This window comes from Ciconia boyciana, chromosome 3, assembly GCF_034638445.1.
Source record: "Ciconia boyciana chromosome 3, ASM3463844v1, whole genome shotgun sequence".
NCBI lineage: Eukaryota > Metazoa > Chordata > Aves > Ciconiiformes > Ciconiidae > Ciconia > Ciconia boyciana.
The window spans coordinates 106,574,382-106,602,272 of NC_132936.1; the positions used below are offsets into that span (position 1 = coordinate 106,574,382).

General features: G+C 38.4%; 1 protein-coding gene across 1 annotated transcript; it reads left to right on the top strand.

Annotated features, from left to right (window-relative positions):
• The first annotated feature begins 200 nt into the window (after nucleotides 1-200).
• On the top strand, nucleotides 201-27,532 carry LYPLAL1 (lysophospholipase like 1). Its single transcript, XM_072858371.1, has 5 exons — nucleotides 201-391; nucleotides 4,495-4,594; nucleotides 14,981-15,150; nucleotides 26,531-26,646; nucleotides 27,271-27,532. Exons 1-5 carry the CDS (start codon nucleotides 307-309, stop codon nucleotides 27,508-27,510), a joined length of 711 nt encoding a protein of 236 aa, XP_072714472.1. The 5' UTR covers nucleotides 201-306; the 3' UTR covers nucleotides 27,511-27,532.
• Nucleotides 27,533-27,891: the final 359 nt, after the last annotated feature.

Genomic DNA, 27,891 nt, shown 5'->3' on the forward strand with positions numbered 1-27,891 from the left:
TTCTAAATATGGGGTGTGTAGAGATACAGTATTTTCTATAAGCAGATTTTGGTAACAGGGCACGGCGTTAAAAGTGAGAACTTTTCTGCTTTGGGGTCGGGAGAGCTGCTCCTGCGGGCAGCAGTGCCTGAGGAGAGCGGGAGGTGGGAGACGGGGCCCGCGGCACGAAGCGCTGGGAGAGGCCCGGAGCACCCGCCCGGCCCGGCGGCCAAGCGCTGCGGGCGCGGAGCCGCCTCTGCGCCGGCGCGGTGGGCCGCGCTACCGGCAGCGCAGGGCAGGGCCGGGAGGAAGAGGAGAGCAACGGGCATGGCGGCACCCGCAGCGCTGCAGAGGAGCGTGGTGTCCCCCGCGGGCCGGCACACCGCTTCCCTCATCTTCCTGCACGGCTCAGGTGGCTGCTTCCCCCCCTTCTCTCCCCTCCTACCCCGCGGTGGGGCCGGGGCGCGGGGCAAGGGCTCGGTGGGCGTCGCTTCCCGCTAGGGACGGGTGCAGCGGGGCCGCCCGGGGGAGGCCGCCCTCCCTCCGACCGCGGGGCCGAGGTGGCTGCCGCCGCCTCGCCGCCTCCTCCTGCGCGGCGGGGCCCTCCCGGGAGCGCGGCGGCGGGGTGGGGGGCGGGGTCGGCCCCCTCAGGCCGTGGCGGCCCGGTCCTGCGTGAGGGGGCCTGCGGGACGGGCCCACTGCCACGGCAGCCACCAGGCTCGGCGTGGCTGGCAAAGGAGGAGAAGGGGTGTGAGGTGTCCCTGTCCCTGCGGCTCTAGCCTGCCCTGTCCTCTCCTGGGGCGCTCGCCGGTGAGGAGGAGCCTCCGTGGGCAAAGCGGTGTGCGTGTGCCTGGACTCGGTCTGGCGATTGGGCTTTCCCGGGCCTGAGGTGGGTCCGTGGGGTGTGTTTTAGGGACCGTGCCGTTATACACCAGCCTGGCTTTCTTCACCATGAGAACAAACGTGTTCCAGAAGATACTCTTTTAATTCGTCCACTCTAAGGGTAGCCACATGCAAAGGATGATTTTCATAATTAAAACGTCTCTTGCGTTTTTAGGATCACACTGAGTATTGTTGCCACCTTTTAAAAGCCAGTGTTAATAGACCGAATTCTCTCCGTTCAGAAGGGTCCTAGCCATGTCCAGACTGGCTTCATGGGCACCATCTGCAGAAGGTAGTTACCCACATCAGTCACCAGTCTGAGGGCAGGAGGAGAGTGTTTTGTTGGTTTTTTTTCTTAAAGGTTATTTCTAACCTGCCAAATAACAACAGCAAAGTCCACATGACTTTAAAAAAAAAAAAAAGAAAAAAACAGTAATCACAGGTCTTTATTAGATCAAGGCCTAGGGAATCAATTCGGTTGAGTTGTCCATGTGCATATGGCAGTGTGCTCAACTCTTTCGGTGTCTTTTTCTTAGTTTTGCTTTTAGCTGATGCTTCTGTTTAGTTTAGCAAAGAAGTACATGCTTATTAAATCAGTTTCATTTTTATAATCTAGTTTAATTTTGCTTTTCTCAAATTCTGTGAGTTAAAGCATGAAAGTAAAAGAGTTCATAAGATGTGTTCAGCCCTCTTGTTAACGCTAATGCTTTAATACTTGTGGAAATAATTCTCTGTCATGTTGGAGGAGTAAGGGAAGATTATGGTTAGAGGTTGATTCCACATGTGGTTAAAGTACTCTACAATTTTTCATTTTTGATATGATTTCATTCATAATGTTTGCAGTGGGGAAGTACAAGGGTGCTTTTATTTGGTTTTGTTTAGCAGTTCCACAGAATAGAATTTAAAACAGAAGTAGCTGCAGTGCCATTGCTGTGGGCTGGCCTGTAAACCTGAACTGTTGCCTTCTGTACAGCGCTTGTGATGGAAAGTGGCAGTCAAGTGGCATGAATCCATTTTGTTCATAATGCTTGCTCCAGAAAAATTATAACAAGTGGAAAATGTAAATACAAAATGGTATAAAAAAATATTAGAAAATTCCCAGTACTGTACATCAGATTTAGGTAGAGAATCCATTTGGCAGGGAAGGCAGATGGACATAACAAATGTATAACAACTTTTTAGGCTTACAACTTTGCATGTTGTAACATGCTTGTTACATGTTGTTAAGTTAACTTTGCACAGAAAGAAAATTTGGAAATTTAAGCTATATTTGAAAGGAAAATAATTCATACTTTACGGGGGGTAGATAATATTGCTGCCATCAGTCTATTTCAGGTTTGGAAACAGACTCAGTGCAGAATTGTCTGGGCATTGTTTGCTGCTTTTTAGTAGTGTTCAGAAGAACATATAATGCTAAAATCTAAGACCAGCCTGAAAGACAAACCTTTCAGAAGGTTGTTGGGGTTTTTTTGGTGTCACAGTCTCCTCTCTTTCTGCCTCCCTTCCAAATTCTATTCTTACCAAATCAAAATGCATTACCTCTGTATGCAGGTGCTCACAGCGGTTTGGACCATGGGGTCTCTTGACACGCAGAAGGTCATAGTTAAATTTTCTCTTACTTAACAAGTTTTCTATGAAGTTTTCATGGACAAACTAGCTTCATTAACTGTAAATGTTCCTGCTGATCTTGGCAAAGCTTAAGAAATGTGAATAAATAATAAAAGATGTGTCCTGCACCATTAAGGAGTTTGTAAAGACCTCAGTAAGTCCCAATTCTGTAAGCATTCAGATAGTTGCTTAGGTTGACCTACCTGAGGGTTTGTCCTGGGCAAGTATTTGCAAAGCCTAGACTTTTGCTTTCTAGTTGAAAAAAGAGGAGTGTATAGAAAAACAAATGTTTATTCAAGCCTACTTAAGGTATGTTGTTCATAAATTAGATGACAGCAACCATGGGGAAACCCTTGCAGTGTCTATCAAGAATCTATCAAGAATCAGATGTGTGTTTGGACTTCAGGCCATACTACTTACATAAGCAAAGTGCTTGCGGGATTGTGTTCTGAAGCATCCAGTTAAAGATGTAACTTTGATTTTACTGTTTAACGTAGCAGACAATAAGATTTGTGTCAGTTTTGTGACCTTATTGGTTATTTGCCACTTGGAGTGTTTAGGTCAAACAGAGAGAACTTCACAGTTATGCCACTTGTGCTCAACATAAAAAAAAATAAATGCTGGGTTTAGATCCTTTTGCCTTCCATTTTTATTCTGAAGATGCATTAATTGTATGTGTAAATAAAGATCACTGAATTTTATTTGAGTGCTAAAGCAAGAGCAAATCTTCTCCATTGGGGTATTATAATTATTGTAACAATAAATTGGTATATTAATGTGACATTGTTCAGGTGAACCCATGTAACACGGCAGTAAGCCTGGCTTAGGGCAGTGATATTTTTTTCTTGGGGTTTAGCCATTTTATTGAGAAGAATAGGGTGAGTTCTAAAGTCAAACTGACCAGTATGGGATAAAGTAATAGAGAATTCTTTTAACTCACACAAGTAGTTTGAGTTGATAATATGTGGGAGCCTCGACTTCAAACAAAACTAAAGTTCTATGGCATGAGTGGCAGTAGTGAAATTCCAGTTTGCTGAATCCCACCAAATTTTTAGGCTGAATGTTACTACGTGTTGTATTACTGCCTACTATAAACCATATTCCTTGATGGGCCAGCTTCCTCAAGCTTGAAGCATTGTTTAAGTCTTATTGGAGACTTGCGTGTGCATGCTGTTCAGAGAGGTGGCAGTGAAGTTATAGTTGAAGATACCAGTGACACAAAGACAAGCTCTAGAAACTGTCTGGTGTATATATGTAAATTTGTTTGAAAGGAACACGTGCTGTCTGCGTAAGAATTCATCCTGTGTGTCCATTCATAGCACTTCAGTATGCAGGGGTTTTGGCTATACTGAGTTGATAAGAATAGGAAAAAGCACATTGAGAGTCAAATCTGAACTAGCTTTCAAACAGAACTGTGGGATTAAGGTTTTTGAGGAGCCTGCCAGCTATTTTAACCCAAACTAATATCTTGATCACTTTTACAAAATGTTGGGAGTGTTTGACTAATACTTCCCTTAAAGCCCATGTACGATATTAGCATAATTAAATGTGAAGATCCTTTTTATTGCTCTTGACTAAGTTTTGAAGTGGGTTAATATAAAATTCTGTAGTAAAAGTAATTATCTTTTCTAAGGGGAACAGCAAGTATTTAATCTCACTTTTTAAGAAGTTCATCAGTATTTTTTGTTTGTCACTGTTACCAGCAAATAAGGTAAGTTGCAAGTGAGAGGTAAAGCCTTGTGCCTGATTAGGAAGTACTTAAGCCATTGGATGTAGTAAAGTATTTATTAAACTTATGCTGTGGGATCCCTTCAGTAGTCTGTTTCTAGGAAGTTTTGAGTCCATCTTCATTGGAAAGGGGGTTGAGGTTATTCTAGAAAGTTCTTTTTTAGCATTTTGGAGGATTAACTTTGTGATTTAGAAATTAGGTCAATCTAATATATAGGTATAAATATATTTGACACTTTATAGTTTTCTTCCTAAATGCACAGAATAATTCTTGTTGTACTCTTCTGTGTGATACAGGTGATACTGGCCAAGGAGCAAGAGCATGGATAAAACAAATTTTGAATCAAGACATGGCTTTCCAACATATAAAAGTAATTTACCCAACGGCTCCTGCCAGGTATCGTTTAATATATTTTAACTGTAGGATTAAATTACTCTATTCCAGTACTGTAAAATACACTTGTGAATATTGGTACAGACTGTCATAAGACTTCCTTCTTCTTTCTCATGTATATGCTTTTTGGCAAAACTGGAGCTCAACAGTGCATTGCTGCACAGGGACTGTGATTTTAAGTGGTTAAGACTCTCAATGGTTAAGACTTCACAGAAGTCACAGTCTCTAATTCAAACTTAGGTATTGTCCTCATAGTATCTTTCCATCTTCTTGATATAAATAGAAGAAGATTCTCCAATGTGTGTTGCAATGGCATGATAGAGCCATGTTGTGGATCACAGTCCTACCTCTATTAACTCCATAAATTAACCACTAAAATATTCTGTTGTATTTAATGCCAGGCTTCAGTTCTGAAGGTGGTCGGTCTTTTTGGCAAGTAGGATGTGAAAGATCTTCAGCTGCTGGAGAAAGGACTGGGAATTTAAAATTACATATTTCTTCTGGTTTGAATCCTGGCCCAGCTGTTTCAAAGAGAATTGAGCTCAACATTTGCTGTAGGCACAAATCTCATTATTAAATGACACTGTGTTCAGTGGTAGACCGAAGATGTAGATAAAAATATTTAGCTATCTAAAGACATGGCCTTATATTTCAGAGTTGTTTAATTTTTCTTAATATAAATTCATTTTTAAGGTGTCTGTGGCTCTAAGTTAGGAAAATGTTTCCTTGAAAGGTAATGGGGCTTAAGTTTCTTTCTGAATTTGTGCATAAGTGTGGATGAATGCTGAAAGGAAAAGGAAATTGTGACATTCTACATGGACTTTCGAGGTACAGAGGTTTGAAACTCAGAAAAAATTTTCTTGGAGGGTATAAACAAGTATAATAGCAGATTTTGTCTGGCACTCACTCATACATGAAAAAAACTTTCCTTGACCGTGTATTTTTATGATCTACTTAGGCAGGAAAAGCAATTGAGAGATTGCAGTGTGAATGTACTCACTGTTACAGAAAAAATCAAGCCAGTAAGTGGAAGTCTTTGAAGCAGTGTGTTTTGGGTTAGTAGGTAGTGAATATGATTTTTCTGTAAATAATGTGCTCATTACTTTATTGATGACAGGCTAATGTGATGCTAGAGTTATCAGTGGCATATCACAAATACTGATGGGCTCCATTTCTTCCTTATCAACGCAGCAGGTACTGGAGAAATGCAGGAGGTTTTGCTTCCCTATGAAACAATCTTTCTTCACATTATATGCAGCCAGAGCACCTCAGACCATATCTGTTAGGCCAGTGCTTCATTTTTCCATCCCACTGCACTTCTGGGGTCCAATCTTTTTCTCATTTGTTTTTGTTTCTTTGGATAACTACAGATGTAAACTATGTATAAATGATTAGCCAGCAAGATCTCCTGACTCAAATGAGTGGTGTGTATGGGGAATTTGTTTTTGTCTTAAGACTTTGGATTTCAGTACTTTGGTAAACAGATGGGAAGAAACATACTGTCCTAATTAAAAGATGTGAATAAACAGTTAATTCCACTCTCTTTCTCTAAGTGAAGGTTACTCTTGTTCTTCTCTAGAGCAGATAAAGGTCATGCATGAGTTGATTCAGAAGTGTTTTTTTAGCAAAACTGTGAAAAGTTGGATATTCAAAGAATAAAAAATACCCACACTGTTTGTCTTTGCCAATATGAACTACGCTTGGGAATATTTGTGTACAGCCCTCTATTGCTGATAAGCACCATTAGCTGACATAGTAAATAAAACAGATGCCCATAAGTACAATAATGTTTGCCACTGTTTGCAGCAATGCTGAAGTGAAGTTTGTGAAGATGTGTTACTGGTTGAAACCGAAATAACAGAAGCCTTTACAGGTCCATTTCATGTTTTGGTATTCAAGTCCAAAGCACGCTATGCTTTTTGAAACACTTGCAATGGTTGCTCTCCTTTCTTCCACAGAAAGGAAGAACAAGGCCTAGAACATCCAAACTTAAATGGCAGGCATTAAAATAATTTTATCTGCATTAGGAACTTGAATATATGGTCTGATTTTGTGTGTGTGTATGTATATATTTTTTGATAAGAATTCCACATACTTCTGGCACCAATGGGTGAATTCAGCATCCTTGATAATGAGACCTATAGGTGGACAGTTATGGGTGTGCAGATATGCTGAAGAAGGTTCTGATCCAGTCTTTGATTGTGTAGAGACAGAGCAATATGCTGGTGGAAAGCTACACTGATATGAGTGAGAGTCTCTGTGGGTGGCACAGCCTGCCACTGCATTGTCAATTATAGGAGCACAGTGCAAAGCTTGCCAGCAGGTTTTTACACTGATGATGAAATCAAAGAAAAGCTTGAAGTTAGGCTAGACCATACTAGGATTGCTTGGCCAATATGCTTTTCTGGCAAAATACCGTTAATGTGGATGTAGTTCATACTGTATAAACTCCTGTCTTTTCCAGCATAACTTACCACATACACATTGAACGCGCTCCGTCAAAGTAGTTATGCCAGTAAAAGCAGGTTTGATGATATAACTGCAATGCTAGAGGCTTTGGCAGGATGAACTGCAGGTCAGGAATACCTTTTCACGTTTTTGATGGATATAATTCTGCTGGTAGATACATCTATGGATTTGGCCTTATATATTCTTCATCTCTATTAAATAGAGTTCTGAAAAGCAGTGGAATTCAAATTCTTCAAGAAAACATTGAAGATTTTTTTTTTCTTTGTGGCGGGTGGATGGAGTTTATGTTTACATTTTTTAGATTTTATCCCAGGCACTGAAACATACATATTTTTCATTTACTGCATCATCAGAGGTTCAGACATGTTTTGATTCAAGAGTCAATATGTTTGAAAATTATTTTGGAAAACCAGCCCAGCATATAATCTAGAAGAATTCTAAAACATGTTGTCTGGCTTCATGAGCATTGATTTCGGCAAACACTAGAGGGGATACTTCCATTTTATGGGTAAAAGCAATAGAACGTTACTGAACTACATTTTATAAAATTGTTTTTTACTATTCTCTGTAGGTCTCTGTAAAAGGTTACACTTTTAAAAAAAGATTTACTTTTCTTTAATCATTTTTATAATGTGCAGGGTCTGTGTAGAGAATGATCACCAGATGTCTCCTGGACAGGTAAAGTTTTTGCAGCATTTTGTCACACTCATCCCCCATTGCTTTGGAAAGTCCTGTGAGTCTCATATTTGTTTTCTGAGCGAAAATAACAGAATGCAGGTAGTGCAATTTACTATTAAAAAAGAAAAACTTGCAAAATTTCTAAGTACAATGCTTATAGTAAAAAGCATGCTTAAATAAAAAAAGGGAAAAATATGTGGATTTGAAGTCTCGGTGTGATGTAGTGAGAGTAGTGGCACCTGAATTTGGAATATGTTTGGAAATTAAATGCATGTAGCTGAAGCATGCAAATTTTGCTTTGCAAGTGAAAATTTTTAGACATCGCTTAGAGATGTTTTGGTTTTTGTCTGTAATGTAGGCAACTGAGATACTTAAAAATGAACAGAGAACTTGTTTTAATAGGTTGTTCTTTTAACTTTATCTAGCTTTCTTTCAAGATCAGTACTTCTGTACATAGATTAAACTTGTTAAACACAACAGAATTCTATTTCCTCTCCCTTGTAATGCTAATGTATATCTTTAATTAAAAAAAAGAAGCTCAAATTGTAGCCCTAGCAGCTGATGCAATCCCTAAAGCCACGTCTACAGTAATAGTTTTAAAGGAAAGGGTTTCCTTTTTCCTTTTTTATTTGGGTCAGGATGGCTACAGCTTTAAATACTGTTTCAGCTGCTACAACTGTGACTTAAACATTAGGTTTCTATTGAGTTTCTAAATCAGAACTGAATACCACCCAATTTAACCTTTTTTTTTTTTTAATAGAAAGTGATAGTTTAAATTGGCATTGCAGGAGCTAACGTGGTAAAGTTAAAACTATTTAGGCTCCACTTGTTTTAATAAGTATACCTTACCTTCTATAATTCCCTTAAAAAATCTAGGTCAAAGATTCTTTGCGTTGTCTAGCATTCCATTCTGACAGTCCTTCTCTTTTGCAAGTCAGAAAGTAAACTATAAATACTTCTTGGGCTATTTTGTGGATCTTTTTGACATTCATTCAACATACCTTTCTGTGGCCAATAAGTCTCCATGCAGTCTCTTGTCTGTGTCATGTTGTCCCCCGTTCCTGGGCCCCGCCCCCCCCTCTAAGATGGTGGCTGGTAAGGACTGCTCAGCATTGTATGGCCTGGTACGCCATCCTTTCACCTAAGTTCACATCTTTGCTCATCTCATAGGTGGAAATGAGTTTCATCTCAACGTAGTCCCTCTTTGGCTATATCGCAAAACCACCAGACAGTTTGGCACTGTTCAGCTACATTGGCAGTCTCTACTTGTGAGAGGCCTAGGATTGGAAAAGCAGCAGGGGTACTGCAGGTCAGACTTGAGATGGATTGGCGGAGCTGTGTAGGGGAGCGTGCACGGTGCCTATCATACTATGTTTGGCTCAAGAAAATGTTATTAATCCTTCACTTTCATAAGCCCTAACCTCATTCATAAATTTAACACAAAGAAGTCTTTTTAGAGGTGGAAGTTTGAAGGACAAATGGAGAGGGTTTTGGTTGGTATCATGGGGTGGTTCTTTCATCTCCTTCTGTAAATAGAAATTTAACATTCTGCGTAATAATGATGGAAGCATGCTTGGATAAACTTCATGGTTTCCTTTTATTTCTCCTCTTGCATTAGGTGAGGAAAACATACGGATATGCATACATGTAATGCTTACATCATATACTAAATACTATGTGGAATGCAATAAACACTTGTCAGAGATACTTTAGTCATGCTTCAGGAAAACGGAATAGAACATGATGGCAATCATCTTGGATTTCTAATCCCTTTAACTATCTCGCGCTCACAGACATCCTTCCTATTGTTTTTCTTCTCTCAACTGTTTTCCAATGCAGAAGAGTTGAAGACAGTGGTTTTTATATGGCTTCTCCAGCAAGCAGTTGTGGGGTTCTAAGTTATGTGTCATACTCTTGCTTTACAGACTTTTCAGGGGTTTCTGTGCTTAGCTGGTGTCATTCATCCATGCTCAGTGTTGTTTGCCACCAGCTTGTGAAAGATACCACACTGAATCCCAGAGTGTCTTTCAAACCCTGTAATGGAGAACTGATTCAGATTGGACCCTGGTTTGCCTCTTGCCACTTTCTTTCAGTGAATTCATAAAGCAGCCATTATTAGCTGGTTGCTGAGGAAGTGTCTAGGAAAGGTCATTTATGGTCTTCTCAACCATAACATTATTGCCATTTCTCTGATTAGTACAAATCCCCACAATTTAAACTCCCCCCCCAAACCAACCCCCCAAACCAACAGAAACAAAGAAGCAGAAATAAACTCAGAATTTGACCTGCCGAGTTTTTTGTCAGCTTCTATTGTGGCTTCCTTTGTCTTGAATGAATACTATTTTTCCCAAGTAACAAAAGCTGTCAACATAGTATTTCTTTAGGTAACCATTCTGTACTGGCTCAGTTAGCTCTCATTTCAGGCAGTATACATCCAGAACAACTCTATCAAAAGCATTTGCATGTGGAACAGCTGAAATTACTCCTCATGGAGAAGACTCTTGCCTTTTTTAAATTTCTTTTTCTTAAGTATACTTCTAAGTTTAAGTTCTTTGAATTTCTGACACATCTTATCCTGTGTTACCATACTGCAAAGCTTCATTGTTAAGTTGTGTTGAACCTGAGTTTTAACATAAGATATACCTTGGATGAGAGCTTTGAATTATATTTCTGATTTGAATAGGTGGATTCTCTGCCTTCCCCCCCTTTTCTTTTAAAATTCACTTTCTGCTTCAAGCAGGCAGTGAGAATTAAAAAGCAGAATTATGAACCACATTTTCTGTTGCGGTGTACTGGTATCAGCAGTAAGATTATGCTAGGAGAAAATTTGGGACTGGGGAGTAACTTTGCTTTCATTGGAAAAATCTGCCATCAGCTTTAAGAGAGTCAAGACTTGCTTCTAGAACTTAAGCAGTCTGTCAGTGTGCTCTGTAGATTTTCTCAAAGGGATGCACAGACTTCCAAAAGACAAAGTTACGATGTCTCATGCGACTTTGTGCCTCCTAACTGAGAGGAGATGGGTTTGGGAAGGAAGCAAAAGTGAGGATTTCAAAAATTTTGATCTTTCTCTTTCTTTCTTTGAATCTTGAGGCCTAACTTCACTATAAATTCCCAGTTCTGTCTGACATCTCAGGAAGTTCTGTCTGGAACTTCAAGAAAGCTGTAAGCCAGCACCAGTGGTGTGGGTTTTATGTGACTGCGTTAGCAGGGTGATCATAGCGCTGAGTGTGAAGGCAGTGATACAACTGTGCATCAGGAGAAAGAGTTGGGGCAATAATATTTACTGTTTATCAACATGCTGTCTGCTACTCTTATGTTTCTTATTTAAAGCAGCTAGTAGTGCTGGCTTGTCTTTTAAAACGTTGGACAGGGACAATGATATATTGGATAACGAACAAAACCACCTGTAGCTTTATGTGAATTGCTATGCTAATAGCATTGTTTTGGAGATAAGATTTGGCATGGTTTTAGATCTGGATTTGGACCTTGTGTGCCATCATTCAGTTGCTCTCCACTTCCGTTAAGATAATGTCAAACTATTTAGCACAATTCTAAACATGATTAAGAAGGTCTAGAGTATATAATCCATGCTCCAGGAAGGTGGAAAAAGATGGTGTTATTGCTTCCTACTTTAATTATATTTTTATCGTTAGTACATAACTGACATTAGCAGAAGCTAACCTATCTTCAGTTTGTGAAAACTTGAATGATCTATATTAATTTGAAACTTTGCAGTGAAATCAACAGTGAAAATTACTTCTATCTGAATAAATGTTTAAAAGATTGAAAGGATGATAAATATAGAGATATTACAGGATATATTTTCCTTTTAAGACGTTCAAATATTAGGTGTGTAGGACCTTGAAACTGCAGTCTCATGCAAGAAGTGTATGTGTGAGAAAACAATTGTAGATCAATGCACACCCTTAAAAAATAAGACCTATCAAGTAATCAGAAAACATGGTCTAGAGTGATTTGAGGATGTTGGGAAGCATTTTAAAGATTCTTTTCCTCAGGGTGCCTGCAGTTTCTTAAATGCTGTTTGATACTAGCCATGTGTCCTTTATGTCTTCTTTTCTCTTTATTTTTAAATGTTAAGAGTTAGTTCAATTTGTAGGAAATTGTGTTTCAAATATCTCTTAAAAATGGATACAAGTTCAGAAGTTAGATATACCCAAAGAGAGGGTTCTTGATTCTTGTTTTCTTATACGGATTTGAATCTTTTGTGTGCTCCAGAGCAAGCAAAACAAAAACACACACCCCCCTTTAAAACTAAACAACAACAACAAAAAAACACCCCCCACAACTTGGTGGGCTATATATTTTCATTCAGAGTTTCAACAGCACACGTTCTAGAAACATGGAGCTTTATTTTTAGTGTGATTTTTAAAAGAGAATAAAGAAAGAGAGGCACAGAGGAAAAATCATCGTGACTAATGTTATGAGTTTTGATTAAACTTAGGAAAGCAAAAAATCCAAACTGAAAGCTGACCATTTGGTCTGACACTGTCCTTAACTGACCATGCTGATCTTTCAGTCCGCTCTGTATTTCTTTGCTTTTGTGTATTTCAGTCCAGCTTCTCGTGTCACTGTAACATAGGGATTTTTTAAATTTTTTTCTTTTGTGGTTTAATTGTATGAAAAAATTTTGTTCTGTATTCTTGGAGCTGTACAGATGGTTCCATGCCAAACATATTTGTTTACCGTGGTAATGTCTGAGTTGTAGTGTGCCAGCTAATAAAGGGATTTATTTAAGGAACAAGGTGAATGACTAAAACAGATGTGCCAGTTGGGTGAACCATTACAAGAATCTTACTTCTCAGCTTTATGTAAAGGTTATTTTTAATGCATTTCTGAGGAATCAAGAATGGTTGCAAGGATGTTTTTGAGACAGCTGAAAGCATCTTGTCTGTTTGCTTGGGGGTCTTTTCCTGTGGGTTTAAGACACATTATTCTTTCATCTATCGTATTGAAGAATTTGCAAAGACAGCAGGTGAAAGTCCTGAGTTTTGACGTCTGATCAAGTATTAGAATCTCATCATGGATTTTTGTCCTGTTTATAAATTGTACGATTCTGTCTTTCAATTGTGGGGAAGCCTGTTTTAATATTTCTGTAATGTAAATGTAAATTTCTGTAATGTAGTACAAATATGTATCTTCATTCCATGGAAATCCTGGATCAGCCTGCTGTAATAATACTAAAAAACTTACACATCTTTTGTCACACAAATATAAGGTACTCTGGTTTTACTAGAAAATGAAGCACTCTGGCTGCTAAGCATCTTAACCAGGATTGATGTAAAAGTGTTTGAGAGAGAAGCTAAAACCGCGTATTAAATGCTGTTTGCCCAAGCGCTTAGTCTGTTGTACATTACATTCTCCAAGTGACTTCCAGAAACTCCACTGTTTCCGCTGTTGTTGATATTTTTGACTGTAATGTCCCCTCTTAGAAATTGACTTTTGCGAATTAGAGATTTGTAATCTTGTTTCTTAGGTGTTGATCAATTCATTTGGGAAGAATCCTGGAGACGCTGGTAATACTAAAGAGAAGGTTTTTTTTAAAAAAGGCATTTTAATAACATTTTTTTAAACTTAGCTTTAGCTTGTTGGGTGTACAAAATATTTCCACTGAATTTCCTTTAATTTAGGAGTTACCTTTTTTTAATAGACAAGTAAGGGCTAACTTGAAAAAAAATTGTTAATTCTGGTGCTTAAGTATATGGTTTGTTTTGAATTAAGCAAATGAGGGGCTACTTAAGGCACACACTGTACTAAACTTAACAACATACTTGCATGCCATTTTGAATAATAGTAGATTGTTATGGTTTTTAGGTGCTAGTTCCTGAAGCTGTGCTCAAAAAGATGAAACAGTGTAGTCTGTACCTATCTGTTGCTGTTTGTTGCCTCTTTCTTTGTATTTGGCTTACCAGCTTTTAAGTCATGGACTTTATTTGTTTCATGTTCATGGCACCAGGCAGAAGAAAATCTGTTCTCTCATTTTTGACTTGTGTGACTGAGTAATGCAAATAACATACTGCCTCTTGTATGCTTGTACTAGTGGCAGTATTTCTGCTTTAGAAATAGCTGTTTACATATGTGAAGGCTCTTTGGTATTAATAAAGGCAGAATTTGTTCCTTCATTAAGAATAATTGAAATAGTGGCTTTCTCATTTTAGGTTAGTTGTGTTTTTGTTTAATCCTAGTACTGAAAAAAATCCAGAGAGAGCACAGAAGTCAGTGTTAGTGTTTTCAGTGGGTTCCCATCCAGACAAATTTATCAAAGGCTGTCTGTTTGTAGGCAATGCTTGTAATCTGATCGGAGCTCATCTGAGCTTAAGTAAAAATGAAAAATGTGCCCCCTGATTAAACATTGCAATTAAGGATTTTAGGGGGCTTGGTTTTGAGATGAAGCATCGATCTCAAAGCAGTATGTTTGGTATTAAATTATAGAGCCATTGCAAGGCAATTAGATCACCTTTCTTGGGATTTTAGGGCTCTATTCATCTTCTTTATTCAAAAACAAAGAAAATGCTGCTTTGAATTGTAGCTTCCTTGATTATCTGAGGTTTGGGCAGCATGTTAAAGCACTTAAAATACTAATCTGACAACACAGTATTTTGGGGGGTAAGTATCATTATGTCTCTAATTTGTGTCTGTGCACCAATCCAGTAAGCAACATGGCATTTCTTTCAGTTATTTTTATGAGATACCTGCCCCATTAAGGTGAGGGTGGCTGTATGTATTTAAGAAAAAGAAAAATTGACAGAGGGAAGAAATTTTTGTAAATACCTAGAGGATCATGATTCCCATCTCCTGTCAATTTTGACAAGAATAAGACAACTGAATCCCATAAAGTTAGTTCCTGCAAAGCTGTCTTGTTCAGCAGTTACTTCAGTTTGTCCTATTCCAAGGTGGATTTCAACCCTAACTTTGTTTAGGATTAAGAACCTCTTGACAGTGTTAGGATTTAAAATGTTTAGCTGACCTGATCAACGTTGACATTGAACTGACTGAAACTTACACATTTATACAGCTTCCAAGTGCTGTCTTCATTCTTGAAGGACAGTGTTTTGAATGCGAGGAGATGCAATGTGACTGGATGTGAATTGAGTTAGACCTGAAAAAGGTTCCTTCTCTCTTTCACTGGAGAGAAACTGAATTGTTTTTGTTTATCAGATATGCTGAAGGCTTTTGATCTTATGCCTGGTTAATAATTTGTTTTCTTTCCTTCCACTACTCCAGGCCATATACACCTATGAAAGGAGCCTTTTCCACTGTGTGGTTTGACAGGTATAAGATCTCCAATGATTGTCCAGAACACATTGAAAGTATTGATTCTATGTGCCGGGGACTTACAGACTTGATCAACGATGAGATTAAAAATGGCATTGCAAAGAATAGGATACTAATAGGTAAGAGAGACTTATCTTTAATGAGTTTATTTTAATTTTTTTTAATTGTTAAGAGATCACCTACTTCAAATTTACTCCATTCTGAAAACTCATGAGCATGCCTTGCAACTGCTGAACAGCCCTTTCAACAGCCAATCCTCAAGAATATTGAATCTTTATTTAAACCTGTATCAGGTGGGGAACATGGCTAACTTCAAGCAGTGTCCTCAAAAATGTAACTTAAAACTGTTTTTATTGTAAAGAGTAATTCGTAATCGTTATTTAAAATACAGGGTGGGCCGTGATACACTTTTAAAAGTACATATTTTTACTATTTCCTTTTAGCCCTTTTTGAGGAATGAAAAGCATACTTTCCCAAAATTACTTGTATTTTGGAGAGTGGAGGTGTAGCATATAAACAATCATGAGCTTTTCCTTACTGCTCTAATCAGTTTGGGTTAATTCATGGGGAAAAAAGTCGCATATTACATATCACTAAAGATTAACACTTGATAACAAACGAAGTATTAGCTGTCATAGTTCATATGTGTCTATCTTCCTGTCCCTCTTAATTTCCACACATTTCCAGTAACTTTCACGGAACTGTGAAACAGATAGTGGGATTTTGAGGCACAGGAGTTGAGGGAATGGAGTAGCCTGTGTTGGCGAGGGAATGAGAATTCACGAGTCCTTGGCTCCCTGTCCCATCCCTAGGCCACAGACTATTTCAGGTTGGGGAAAAAACTCTTAATGTGGGAACTTATAAATTTATGGCCAGCTGAGTCATGCCATCAAAATCCTGCATGGTGGAGCCACTACCATTCAGCCTACCTGTTTTCATGGTCCAGCCCCATGTTGCTCTTTGAAGGCCTCTGTTTACTTTCCCTGTCTGGTTCATTGCCCTGGCTTCAGAATGCATTGTTTTGGATGGCTGTCAGCACAGTCTCTTTGATCTGTCTTTCCTGTGTTATACCTGCTGGCTTGGAAAGGGCTGAAGAAGTGCAGGTGTTTTTTCTGTAAGGTGAGCTGGGAGATGTTCTGTGTACAGATCCAACTTGCTACTAGGCTTTTCTCCTTTCTCTGTAGCCTTCAAAATTAGATCTAGTGAGACTGTGGAGCATGAAAGTTGTTTTACGAGTCATAAGCAGAGTAAGGAAGTTGGAATGCACCGATTGTTTCAGCCTGTAGATTGTCTGGAAGTCCCCGTCTCTGTGTATTTGCATTCCTCATCTGTAAATCAGAAATAATTATACTTATTTTCTCACTCTGAGAGCTTTGATTTCAAGCTTCTAGAGTAAGGCACTGTTTCCTTGCCTCTGTGCCAGAGACTACATGCATACATTCTCACAGTTGAATCTAATATTTGTGTAACAAACAAAATAAGGCAGCCCTGAATTAGGTCCATCCAAAGTGCAGAAGGGGACCCATGTAGATGCATAAGAAATTTGCTAGTGGAAAATGAATTGTGTTACTTGTGGCAGGACAAGATTAAGTGTTCTTCCATGAGGACTTTTTGCCTTCTCTGCACTGGTTTTGATGGTTGACCAGTGTGTGATGCAATGGAGGATTAAGCTTAGAGATCCTGTAAGGTTTCTAAAGGTTAGGTTTAGTATTAGTCTAAGTCAGCCTAACGTGACATTCTTAGTTGTTTTAGATGGGACTTTGTGCAAATAATTGCCCATCTTCTGGCATCGTCTCTTACAGGAAATCAGAAATTCTGTAAAGGCACCTGGCAGCTTTAATAACGTTTTTGATCAGAAGAGAATATGAGGCCGCAGTTTGGTTATGAAGATGTGGTCAGTATGTCTGCACCAAACTGTAGCCTCCACTGGAAAAGTAGAAATGGATGGCCTGAAATTTCTCTGAGTTAAAGGAAGATTGGTGTGCAGCAGATAATGAAAGATACGGTCATTTGCTCAGAATGTTGAAGAACTAAATCATGTCAGATCTTGTTAGATTTCTCTTTGAAAAAGTCAGGAACATACATCTCTTACAAGAAAAGGAGGCTTGAGGTAACGAGTGGGGAGCAGACAGTGGATTTGTGAGTGCTGGTGCGATAGGAGTTGGAGGAAGCAGCCTTCTTGAGGTGAAGGGGAAGACTATTAGAACAGAGGAAACCACGGTGAAATGTTGCTATGAATATTTTCACAGTGCATTCAGTGACGTCGTATCATGTAGGAGATCTATAATGGGAATACTGGTACCTATCTTATTATAGAAAATAGAAACAAAATAGTTAAGAGAAGAGACTGGAGGACTTGGGAGTTTGTGAAGAGCAGTGGGGGCCTTTCAGGTAGGTCACAGAAGCCAAGAGAGCAGAGCAGTTGCATGAAGAGGGAGTTACATGGAATGAGATGGTTGTTAAAGAGTTAAGGAGAACTGAGTTGTGGGACTGTCTATTTTGTAATGAGTGGGAGTTTTAATGAGTGGAAAGAAAACAAAATGAGTATGAGGAGGGTAACAAGATTGAAGGTTATGGTTTTATATGGAATAGAGGACTAGAAATTACAGGCTGAGGATGAGTGTCAGATATTGTTAGATGAGGGCGAGTGAGGTGTTAGGCAAGCAGGAAGGTGGGTAGCTGCTGACAGCTCAGAGGTGTGGGGATAAGAAGGCAAGATCTGAGGGAGCACTGTGCAAAGGAGAGCGAGTGGGAAGAAAGGGGAAGCAGGAGCAGACTCTCAAGCAGTGGAAAATGAGAAGCCCAATATGTGGTGTTCTGGGGGATGATTCTCCTGGAGCCATTCAAACTTTCCACAAGTCTCAAGATTGTGGGTACAGTAAGATCATTTGTTCTGAAAGAAATTACAGCCTGTGCTGTTTGTTTTGATAGCACAGTTAGCTCTGAAATCCACAGGTGGCTGCTTGTAGGGCAGAACTCTAATGCTGGGGGTAGCGTCCAGGTTGTGCAATGCCAATCCTCTTTTTCTATATCAAGAAGAATATTGCTTCAGCCTTGTTTTTAACAGATGCTGTATGAATCTACTTCTAAAGAATTAAATTACTTAATTCACTGGAGGTAAATAAACTCTTATTATTAAAACCTCCATATCAATTTAGTGTAACAACCAGCAGACAGTAGTTCACGGGTCACCTACCCATTCCTATTTCCTGACAGTTTCACGAGTTCCTTTCCTATTAATACAGAAGTCTTTTGAAGGAAGTAGACTTCTGGTTCAGTAAAGTTTATTTCCCCTGACCTTGAAGGAGGAAGGAAGGGAGACTGACTGCAATATATAATTATTTTTTGAATAATTATATCATCCCCAGAATTTGATAGTGGAAGTCGCTTTTTAGCCAAACATTCCTGTTGAGTTACTCTTGCTGGTCTTCCTGGCTAAAGCACTTCTTGCAACTAATCTTGTAAGTAGGTTTATATTGACTTTGGAGATAAAAAGAGGATGATAAAATTAGTCAAATTCTGACACTTAGAGCTTTGATAGTATCCTTTCTTGAGAACTGCATGTATTCCTTCTTTATAAATGCCTGAATTCATTGCTAAATTAGCTAAACAAGTAAATAACCACAGTTTGAAATGTGGGACAATCATTTCTTTTTCTATTTAAAGCTGAGTTGGTTTTTCAGGTGGTGGTGGTTTTGCTTTTTTATGTTTTCTTGTGGCTTTTTTTTAACTGCTTCTGTAGTGATAGTGCACTACAAAATAGCTCTACTTAGGTGGAAATTGTTAAAGATTTCAACAATCTTATTCAAGAATATGTTAGAAGCTCTTGAAATAAATGGCCACTTCACATTTGAAGCGTTCCGACAGTGCTCACTTTAGTCAACTACACTTCAGTGAAAGGCAGTCTTTTTGTTCTTTTTTTTTTTTTCTTAATTTAGCACTCCTTTCCTACTTTTACAGGTCACTTTTTGTGTAGCGCAGAAATGCTGATCCAAGCGTGTTGGTCTCTGCCACCTGTAGTCACTTGTGTAAGCAGCCAGTGAAAATAAACTTTCCATAACAGTCCTGTGGATTTGACTGTATGCCAAAAAACACATGCATGATTCCTGACCCCTTGTACTGTAACAATAACACAAGACACACAACCACTTTTTGTTTATTGCTAGACTTCTTGCATAGCTACTGAACCATGGTGGAAGTAACATGAAAGCACTGTGCTTCTCATAAATATTAGCATTTCCATCCCTCTCAGTGTGTGCAAGAATGGGATGGGGAGGAAATATCTTGGCTTTGACATCCCAGAGAAAGAGGATTCTGTAAATAGGGGAAGATAAAATAATCAACAGTAAATCGTTAAAATGTTGGGCAAACTACTTCACCTACGATCCTGGTATTTTATGTTGTTGGCTTCTAAGCCTTTTGCTGTCACTCATCCTATCTTGAATCTTCCGTCTTTATTAGGAAAATGTTGGCTTTCATTTAGAGGCACTTACTGTCTTGCTCTCACAGAGTAAATTAATGGATTTACATTGCCACTTGTCACTGCAATTCAAACGAGATTTCTCTTTCTGTACCACCCATTACTTGGCTTTGTGGTTTATCTAAATTATGCCTGTGAGATGCTGGGCTCAAAGCAGTACTGCTACTCCATATCCCCCATAATACCAGCAAACATTTCATTAATTTTCAGTGCATTAGTGTAAATTTGCATTGCTTCTGTACTTCAGGGAAAGTGTTTTCTCCTCTTGTTTGTTTGCACCTGGACTGGCCATTTATTTTTCTTTTGGATCTCTACTACTCTCTTTACTTCCTGATGCGCAAGCAAGAGACATTAACAAATGCATGTTTCTGTTTCCTTCATAAATCATTCCGTAGGCAGTACAAATGCTAATAATTTTAAGGAGAGAGTAGGATCCACCACTTGTCATTTTGTTTCCCAGCTTTTGACAGTGTCCATATTAATGTATCTGGAAACGGTCCATGTTAATGTATCTGGAGGGTCTTTGAAAGGTAGCATATTCTCAGTTTCAATCTGCATGGTGAATGACAGGCTTCGCAAATGATGGTGAAGATTAGGAGTAAATAAGGCTCACAGCAGTAAAACCAAAAATAATTCAACCATGATATTGTCATCACATATTATCATCAGATAATGGCTTTGGGAAGAAAAGAATTATAAAGTGAATTGAATTCTGATCTTTTCAGCCTTAGTAGAAACTCTGTTGAAAACATATGCTTACTCATCTTTAATAAATGCCTGAATTCAGTGCAAAATTAAATGGATGGATGGGCTTTTAGAATGCTTGAGAGTCATGTGTAGACATGCCACAGGGTGCACGTTAACCTGTACTTTCTTCACAGTCGTGCCTACAGAATCATAGAAGAGTGAGGCTTAACAACATTTGCTAGCTCATCTTCATGTGTCAGTGCAGGTTCAGCTCTATTTATGCCAATCCTTACCATTGCTTTTCTGACTTGTTCTAAAAGATCTCCATTAATGGAAGGTTCACAGCTTTCCAAGGCAACCTGTTCCTGTGCTTCACTATTCTTTGCTTTAGAGAGCCTATTTTCTGGTTTATTTTCTGTGATTCGGTTTAAAATCATGAATACCATGAGCATAAAAAATAGGTAATTCTCTTCCTTTTTCCATGTTGTGCGGTTATGCTGACTGTAAAAATGACTGGTAAGTGTTGCAGCAGGGCTGTGCTGTCATCTTCAGAAACAACCAAGCAAACACAGTAGGTAAATAAAGCAAGCCATAGATTTGATAGAGTAACATCTTAGTAAAAATTGATTTGAGACTTTTCATGGATTTTATTGTCCTTCTAGTGCTAAAAATTAAGATTCCTTAGGTACACATGTTGGGTTCCCCTCTACTACCCATTTCAGTTGAAAATAAAACCGTAACTGGTTCTGGGTTTACTGCGAGTTAATACATTAGAAACTATTGTATACTTGTTTTTACAAGAAAGTGGTAAAACTTGTACCACTTAAATATGCATTTCAAAATGTGTTTGGCTGGTGAGAAAGTTAGATAGCAAATTGATTCGTGTTCCTAACAAGAGGAAGTGGCTGAGCCAGTGAAGGGAAGTTGCCTTTGTTCTTGTAAAGACTCTCAGTTACTGAGTAACAAACAGAATAAAAAGGCTATCAAAGGTGGAAACCATTCATTGCAGTTCTACTAGCGTGTAAGGTTAGCGTTCAGTGAAGTTTCATGAATAGATTAAAAGGAGAAAATCACTGCTGTGAGGAAATTCACTTGAGACAAAGTACATGTTTGAGCACTTACACAGGAGCAGTGTTCAGGGAGTTCTGTGGAGAAGTGAATTTGCTGTTCCACTGGCATTTGTACTCTTTGCTGATATTCATATGTGAACACTGTTAAATGTATATAATACTTCCATTCATGGATGAAAAAGGAAGGTCAAAACAGAAAGTCAGCTTCTTTGCAGATGATGTGTAGAACAAGGTTTTGCTGTTACCATTAATAGAAGGTAAATCATAGAAAGTCCCTAGGGAGAGCGGAAAGTAAACTGAAATGTAGCTTTAGGGAAAAATTTCTGATAACAGACTGATTAAAGTAACTGTAAGTTGAAATATCTAAAGAAAGGAGAAATTGAGAATGAAAAATGCTGGGAGAATGGCAAGAAAATGAGGCAAGAGTATGTAATGTATTGTGATGATAACAGAACGGGCAAAGACAATTTCTAACTGTGCTGGTGTAGCCTTATATAACAGAAGAGTATTTGTCTCTCCTTGCACTATGCTGGCACAGGCACTGTGTGCTGTAGCATTCATCTCTTGCCACTTTGTTACCAAAGTCGTACTGACAAATTTGAAGAAATACAGGGAAGATGAAGAACAACTACTAGAGAGAAACTAGTGAAGAAATATTGCTTAAAATAAACACCCCAAAACCCACCCCTACACCCAAGTCCGAATCCTTATCTCATCGAAGTCTGGGGCTTAGCTTCTCCTCTTCCTCTTCTAGTTCTGTGCTGTAATGAAGCAGTTTCTACCTCTGCCACTCAAATTCATGTGAGAAGAGCTCAAGGTATGTCTTGGCAAGGAGCAGAAGATCTGTACTCAACGCAGATGGCAGAAGTGATGCACTAAATGTGATTAATAACTAAAATTTATTTCCTACGGCTGTGATTTCTAGTGTGGAAAACAGCTTTGATCACATTTTAAAATTACCCTGGAAAGACCTAAAAGTGATCTGGTTTGTTGTTTCCTAAGTCCATAATCATTATCTATAACAAATTGACTAAGTCATTTTACAGTCACATCTATATGACTCAGGAAGCAATCAGCAATGTCAAACCTGTGTTTGTTAGAGGTGTTTTTTCTGTAAAGAAGAATGAAAACCTAAAGAGCTCTCTGAACTCAGGAACAGGTCATTGCAGGCACTGAAGTGGAGCACGGGGGAAAAGGCAGAGATTTTAGCATTTTCTCATCTATACAGGACACGAGAGAGAGACTAAATAAAGAAACCTTTGTGGTAGATAATAAAGTTAGTCGTTTTCTGAGATACAAACCCAAATGTTGTTAGACCAAATACAAAGAAATTAATAAAGCTGAAGTTTGACAGTAGGTAAATACTTGGTTTCCTGAACTCGATATAATGTTGAAGTGTCATCGTGGACCAGATTATCATTTCAGACAGATATAAATGAGGAGCAAATTAATATAAATCAAGATCTTTAGCAGCAGTGAGCTCAAGGTTTTATACAAGCACTTTGATGTTTAAAAGGCTCCTAAGGCCATTTACAAGCTCTGGAAAGAAGGTTTTATCACTGAAAAAATGGCAGCTGTGATGCAGGTTTCTATTTTATTCAAGCAGGAATAAATTACTTATGAGAAATTCAGTCTCTGTTCACTCTGTGTTACATCATCATATGGCTGGGGTTACCTTTACATAGTTACAGATGATATTCCAGCAAAGAGTGTTTCATTTTTACTAAAGTATTGCATGGGAGTTTCCTTCTGATTCAGATTCTTTAATTTGGAAGTATAAGGATCCTGTGATTTCAGCAGATCTTTCCCAACTAGCAAAGCAAGTTACAAGCAGCTTTCTTCTCACTGCAAAGCAGCTTTCTTCTCACTGCCTAGAAACCAGCACTATACAGAAGCAGATTTGAGGTCATAAATGTGTACTTGAGTGAAGTTTCTTTGCAACTGAAAGAGAGGTGCTGTACTTAATTGAGTCTGTTTTGTATGTGCTTACGTTTAGCCTGTGCATAAACCTCCTTTGTAAGGCAGGGAAGTTAATTCAAATAGTTAGATGCTTTCCTGAACTGGTATCCTGAGCATTGTAGAGCCAACACTTATTAACTGTTTTGAAGCATTAATCACAGATCTCTTTGATATAAGGGGAAAAATGGAAAATTAACATACTTTTTATGTGAAACCTGTTGGCAAATTCTGAACTTCTGTGCACACCCTGTGTACTTCTTGGGAATAGATTGGTCTCAAGCGAAGGGCCTGCTATGTTCTGCCTGTCTAAGGTTGAAATGTTGCCATGTAATTTTTGATCTTGATTAACACTCATGACACAATCTGCTTAGCAATGCTGTGAGGTTTACGTATTCCTTATGGTGAGATTATTGGTGTACATAAGCATAGTTGTACTTTTCTTTTGTGTTTTCCTTACGTTCTGACTGTCACTTCATACATTTGTTTCGTGTAATATCTGTACCTGCCTCTTATTTTTCCTTAATCCAAAATTTGGATTCTTATGAAAGTTCTTGACTGAGCATGTCTTTCATGTGTTATGTCAAATTTACGCTTATATTGAAATACTTATTGTAATTGAAAAAATGTGTCTCCAGCTACAAACGCTTATTCAAATTGTTGTTTCTGAAGCATTTACTATATGGCATTTACTCGGAGATTGTTGTGGTATCAAGTGATAAACTTCAGGTTTTCCCCTAGAAAACCAAATTCAAAGAACTAGTCCTTTGTATTACATTTTCTCATAGTAGTATGAGCCACATAAAAGAACCATTACCTAATATTCTTCTAAACAGAAGGTGACTGCATTGTCAAAGACTGCTGGTGAGTAATTGCAGATAGTGTTGCCAGATTGTGACTAACTGGGTACAAAATTTTAGATTAAATCATTTACAAACTAGTAATGAGTTTTCAATGCAGCTTTTTTCCCTGTATTCTAAAATACTTAAAATGGACTTCATTTTATATGTGGACAAAGTATATCTGTATTTATTTGTAAGCAAATGTGAAATGGTTTCTTAGAGTCTAAGTGCTACTTTTTGGGTTTGGGGATGACAGCATCATTCAGAATGATCAAAAGGAAATGAAGAAGTAAATTATCAGATTCCACAGAAGAGAATAAAGGAAACTTCAGCACGAGATGTTGTCGTTTACATAGTAACTTTGTGTAGCTGTTGTATTTTTTTTCAGTGTAGAATTCTTTTACATGTGACGAGAACATGTCTGGTAGGAAATAGATGAAAGGCTTGCAGTAGTATTTTCAATACTTTTATTTTTGTGAAGACAAGTTTATTCAAAATTTCAGATTATGTGGGCTGTGTGAGTTTTTAAGGTGTGCTCTTAACTTGTTTACCCACATTCATTCCTACTTTTCCTCAACTACCTTGTTTCTGAAATGCTACTGGGCACTTAGACATATGACATTTTACTTGAAGTGCTTAAAGATTGATTTGTAGGGTAAATAGCAGGTCCTGGCTTTATTTACCAAAGATAAATATCAGGGTATTATCAGCCCCCTGGTTGCATAGCTAGGGGATCCCAGGTATATCTCCTAGTTTGAGGATACAGCTCTGCTAATTCAATTAAGGACTGTGTTTGAAAAAGGAAACCAGGACTCCAGTCTTCCACGTTGTGTGGTCTTGCTCTTTCTCCCTAAGGTCCAAGTTCTGTAAGTCAGGAACCTGCAGTTACCGCTTTTGGCCATAATCGTCTCTTAAGACTACAAGGTGACAGTAAGTAGAAAGAAGAATCAGAAATTCAGTAGAAATTCTGATCAGAAATCAAAAACTACTGTTGTGTGGGAGAAAAAAAGAAAACACTTAATGTCTGGATTAGTCTAGTGTTTTGAGGCCTACACAAATCCAGCCAAATCTTCCAGTTGTAACATGGGATGGAATGTGAGCTAGAAGGGCCTCAGACCTGCTGGGACTTGCAGATAAACATGCTGGAAGAGAATTCCCCATTAGGAACAGTCTCTCTGTGACCCAACTAATATTTACGAAGTGCAGCGTTTTTTGCCTCTGAGCTTGTGTGCGCCAGAGATTTCCTGTGTGGTCCCAAGATCCAGTGAAGTGCCAAAGTTGCAGGGTGTCATTGGGCTCAGTTTTGGTGCTGCAGGGGCACTGCTTCCTGCCTGGGTTTTGTTTAGGACCCATGTCAAACTTCTGCGTAGCACAGAAGACAACCCCAGAGGGCTTATGTAGCCCTTGCAAAAGAGCCATTCCCATTCTGGGGTCTCATTTTAATCGCTTCAAAAAGATAACAAGCTGAAATGGTTTGGTATTTTGTCTACTATTTTTGCCTTTCTTCTTCAGTCCCTAATTTCATGTCTCTTGTATGAAAAGGTCTGGGCTCAGAATTTTGCAACTAATTAACACCAGTTAACTACCTGGCACAAACCAATTGTATCACTAGTACCCTGGATGCTAATGTCACTCTAAGTAGAGATGCAATCATAACCTTTCTGCTGGTTGCCATCTCTGTGCTAGAAGAGATTTCAGCAGCCAGTCATTCTTCACCCTAGGCATTATCTGGATACAGTCAATGTAATAGCCTACATACTGTGTCCTTGTGAAGTAATGCGGTAGTCTGGATTTCTTTCCTAATGAATAAGCATTTGTCATGTAAAAATCATCCCTGAGGAATTATCTTGTGTAAGGAATTAGTGCAGCTGAAGAGACATATGGAACACAGAAGGCCATTAATTCAGAGATCCTGTTAGAGCTCAGGTGGGGTACATTGCAATTTTTCCCTATTTATTATATATCCTAAAGTGTAACAACAAAAAAACCCTCAACCTCTGTGTACTAGTCTAATGTGCTGAATGTTCATTGATTATGTACAGTAGTGATACAGATCTTTCACGTGTGAATGCTACTAGCCTAGGGGAAAAATAAGTTGGATAAAAAGCAGTGAGAATTACCTGTTTGTAGAGTTTTGCTTTGTTAACATTAGAGAATATATGGCCACAGTGTTCAGCTGCCTCCTGGTAGGGACCATACACGAATGGCTTCTAAAGTAATGGCATTTTGGCGATGATTCCCGCCCCCCCCCCCCAGTAATGAATCTTCAGCAGTACTTTAGCTATCCAACTTCTTAATTGAATCATGCTTTGATTTAAGATCATTGGAACCTTTATGTTACTCAGGATGTTTTTTGATTGCATTATGCATAAAAGAAACAAGTCTGAAGATAAAAATAAATTGGACACTAGGTTACAAAGACTTACAGCAAAATCCAATCTCTGTTTCTTTTGTTGCATCCTAGGAGGCTTTTCGATGGGAGGTGGAATGGCAATGCATTTAGCATATAGGTTTCATCAAGATCTGGCAGGAGTCTTTGCTTTGTCTAGTTTTCTCAATAAAGACTCTGCTGTTTACCAGGTGAGTGTGTGGTACGCTTTACAGAAAAACTGCTTAGCTAAAAGAAAGACGTAATTAAAATTGAGTATAGCATGTTTATACATCTGAGGCAATAGATTAATATTCTAAACTTATGACATTTTCTGGAAATAGATAAGCAGAGTATTAGGGAAGTGAGGCTTTAAAGTTGTCCTTACATGATGATTTGTTGCTTTTTTGCACAGACAGTACAATTATTTTATTCAAAGTAAGTCCGTGTAGAAGGCAGATTAACAAATGAAATGCTTTGCAAGTTGTCCTTAGTTGTTAGAGGGTCCATGTAAGTGTAACTATTCTTTGAAAATATATGATGAATTATAATACTCATGGGCTCCATCTGCTGTCATGAATTTTTTCTATTTCTCTTATTTGGAGAGGGATATAGACCTTAAAGTAAACCCTATCATTTGTCAAGAGTTAGCACATTGGAATTTGAAGTGCAGTTGTTTTCCAATATTTCCTTGTTTGCTTTTGTAGAGATAGTACAATATGACCACTCAAACGCAGGTTAATAAATGAAATGCTATGTCAATTGTCACCATGTGATTGTAACTATTCTTTTAAAATTTTTAGTGATATGTCTGACAGTGTTTCTTCTCCATCTAGGCTTTGAAAAGAAATGAAGGTGTTCTTCCAGAATTATTTCAGTGTCATGGAAGTGCTGATGAACTAGTTCTCTACTCATGGGGTGAAGAGACCAACAAGATGTTAAAGTCACTGGGAGTTTCGACATCACTTCATACTTTTCCAAAGCTTAATCATGAGTTAAGCAGAACTGAAATAGAAAAACTAAAAAACTGGATTGTAAAGAAATTACCTGTTGAAGCAGCAAAAACAAATGAATAAAAGAAGATGCAGCTTTCATGTACTTCCTGATTTTTGTGGTTTTAAGATCATCTGTGGCACGTATATGGGTGTCCCACGTACGTTATATAAGCACAGCTTCAGGTAGACACTGTTACATTCCATAAAGTTCACTTAAGTGGTGAAAGGATGGTGCTGACTATTAACACACATTTTATCATATGGGTTTCTTTTTCCGTTTTCTTTCCAGTTTTTAAATTCACATCCATATCAGTCTATGGGAAATAATGACTGATAATCCTAAAACCATTCCTAAATAATCAAAACAATATTCAGGAAGCATTGCTCTGAATTTCCTAGATACTTTTTTTTTTGATGTGTGTTCTAAGATGGAAAAATATACAGTTGTATGGTTGTCTTTCT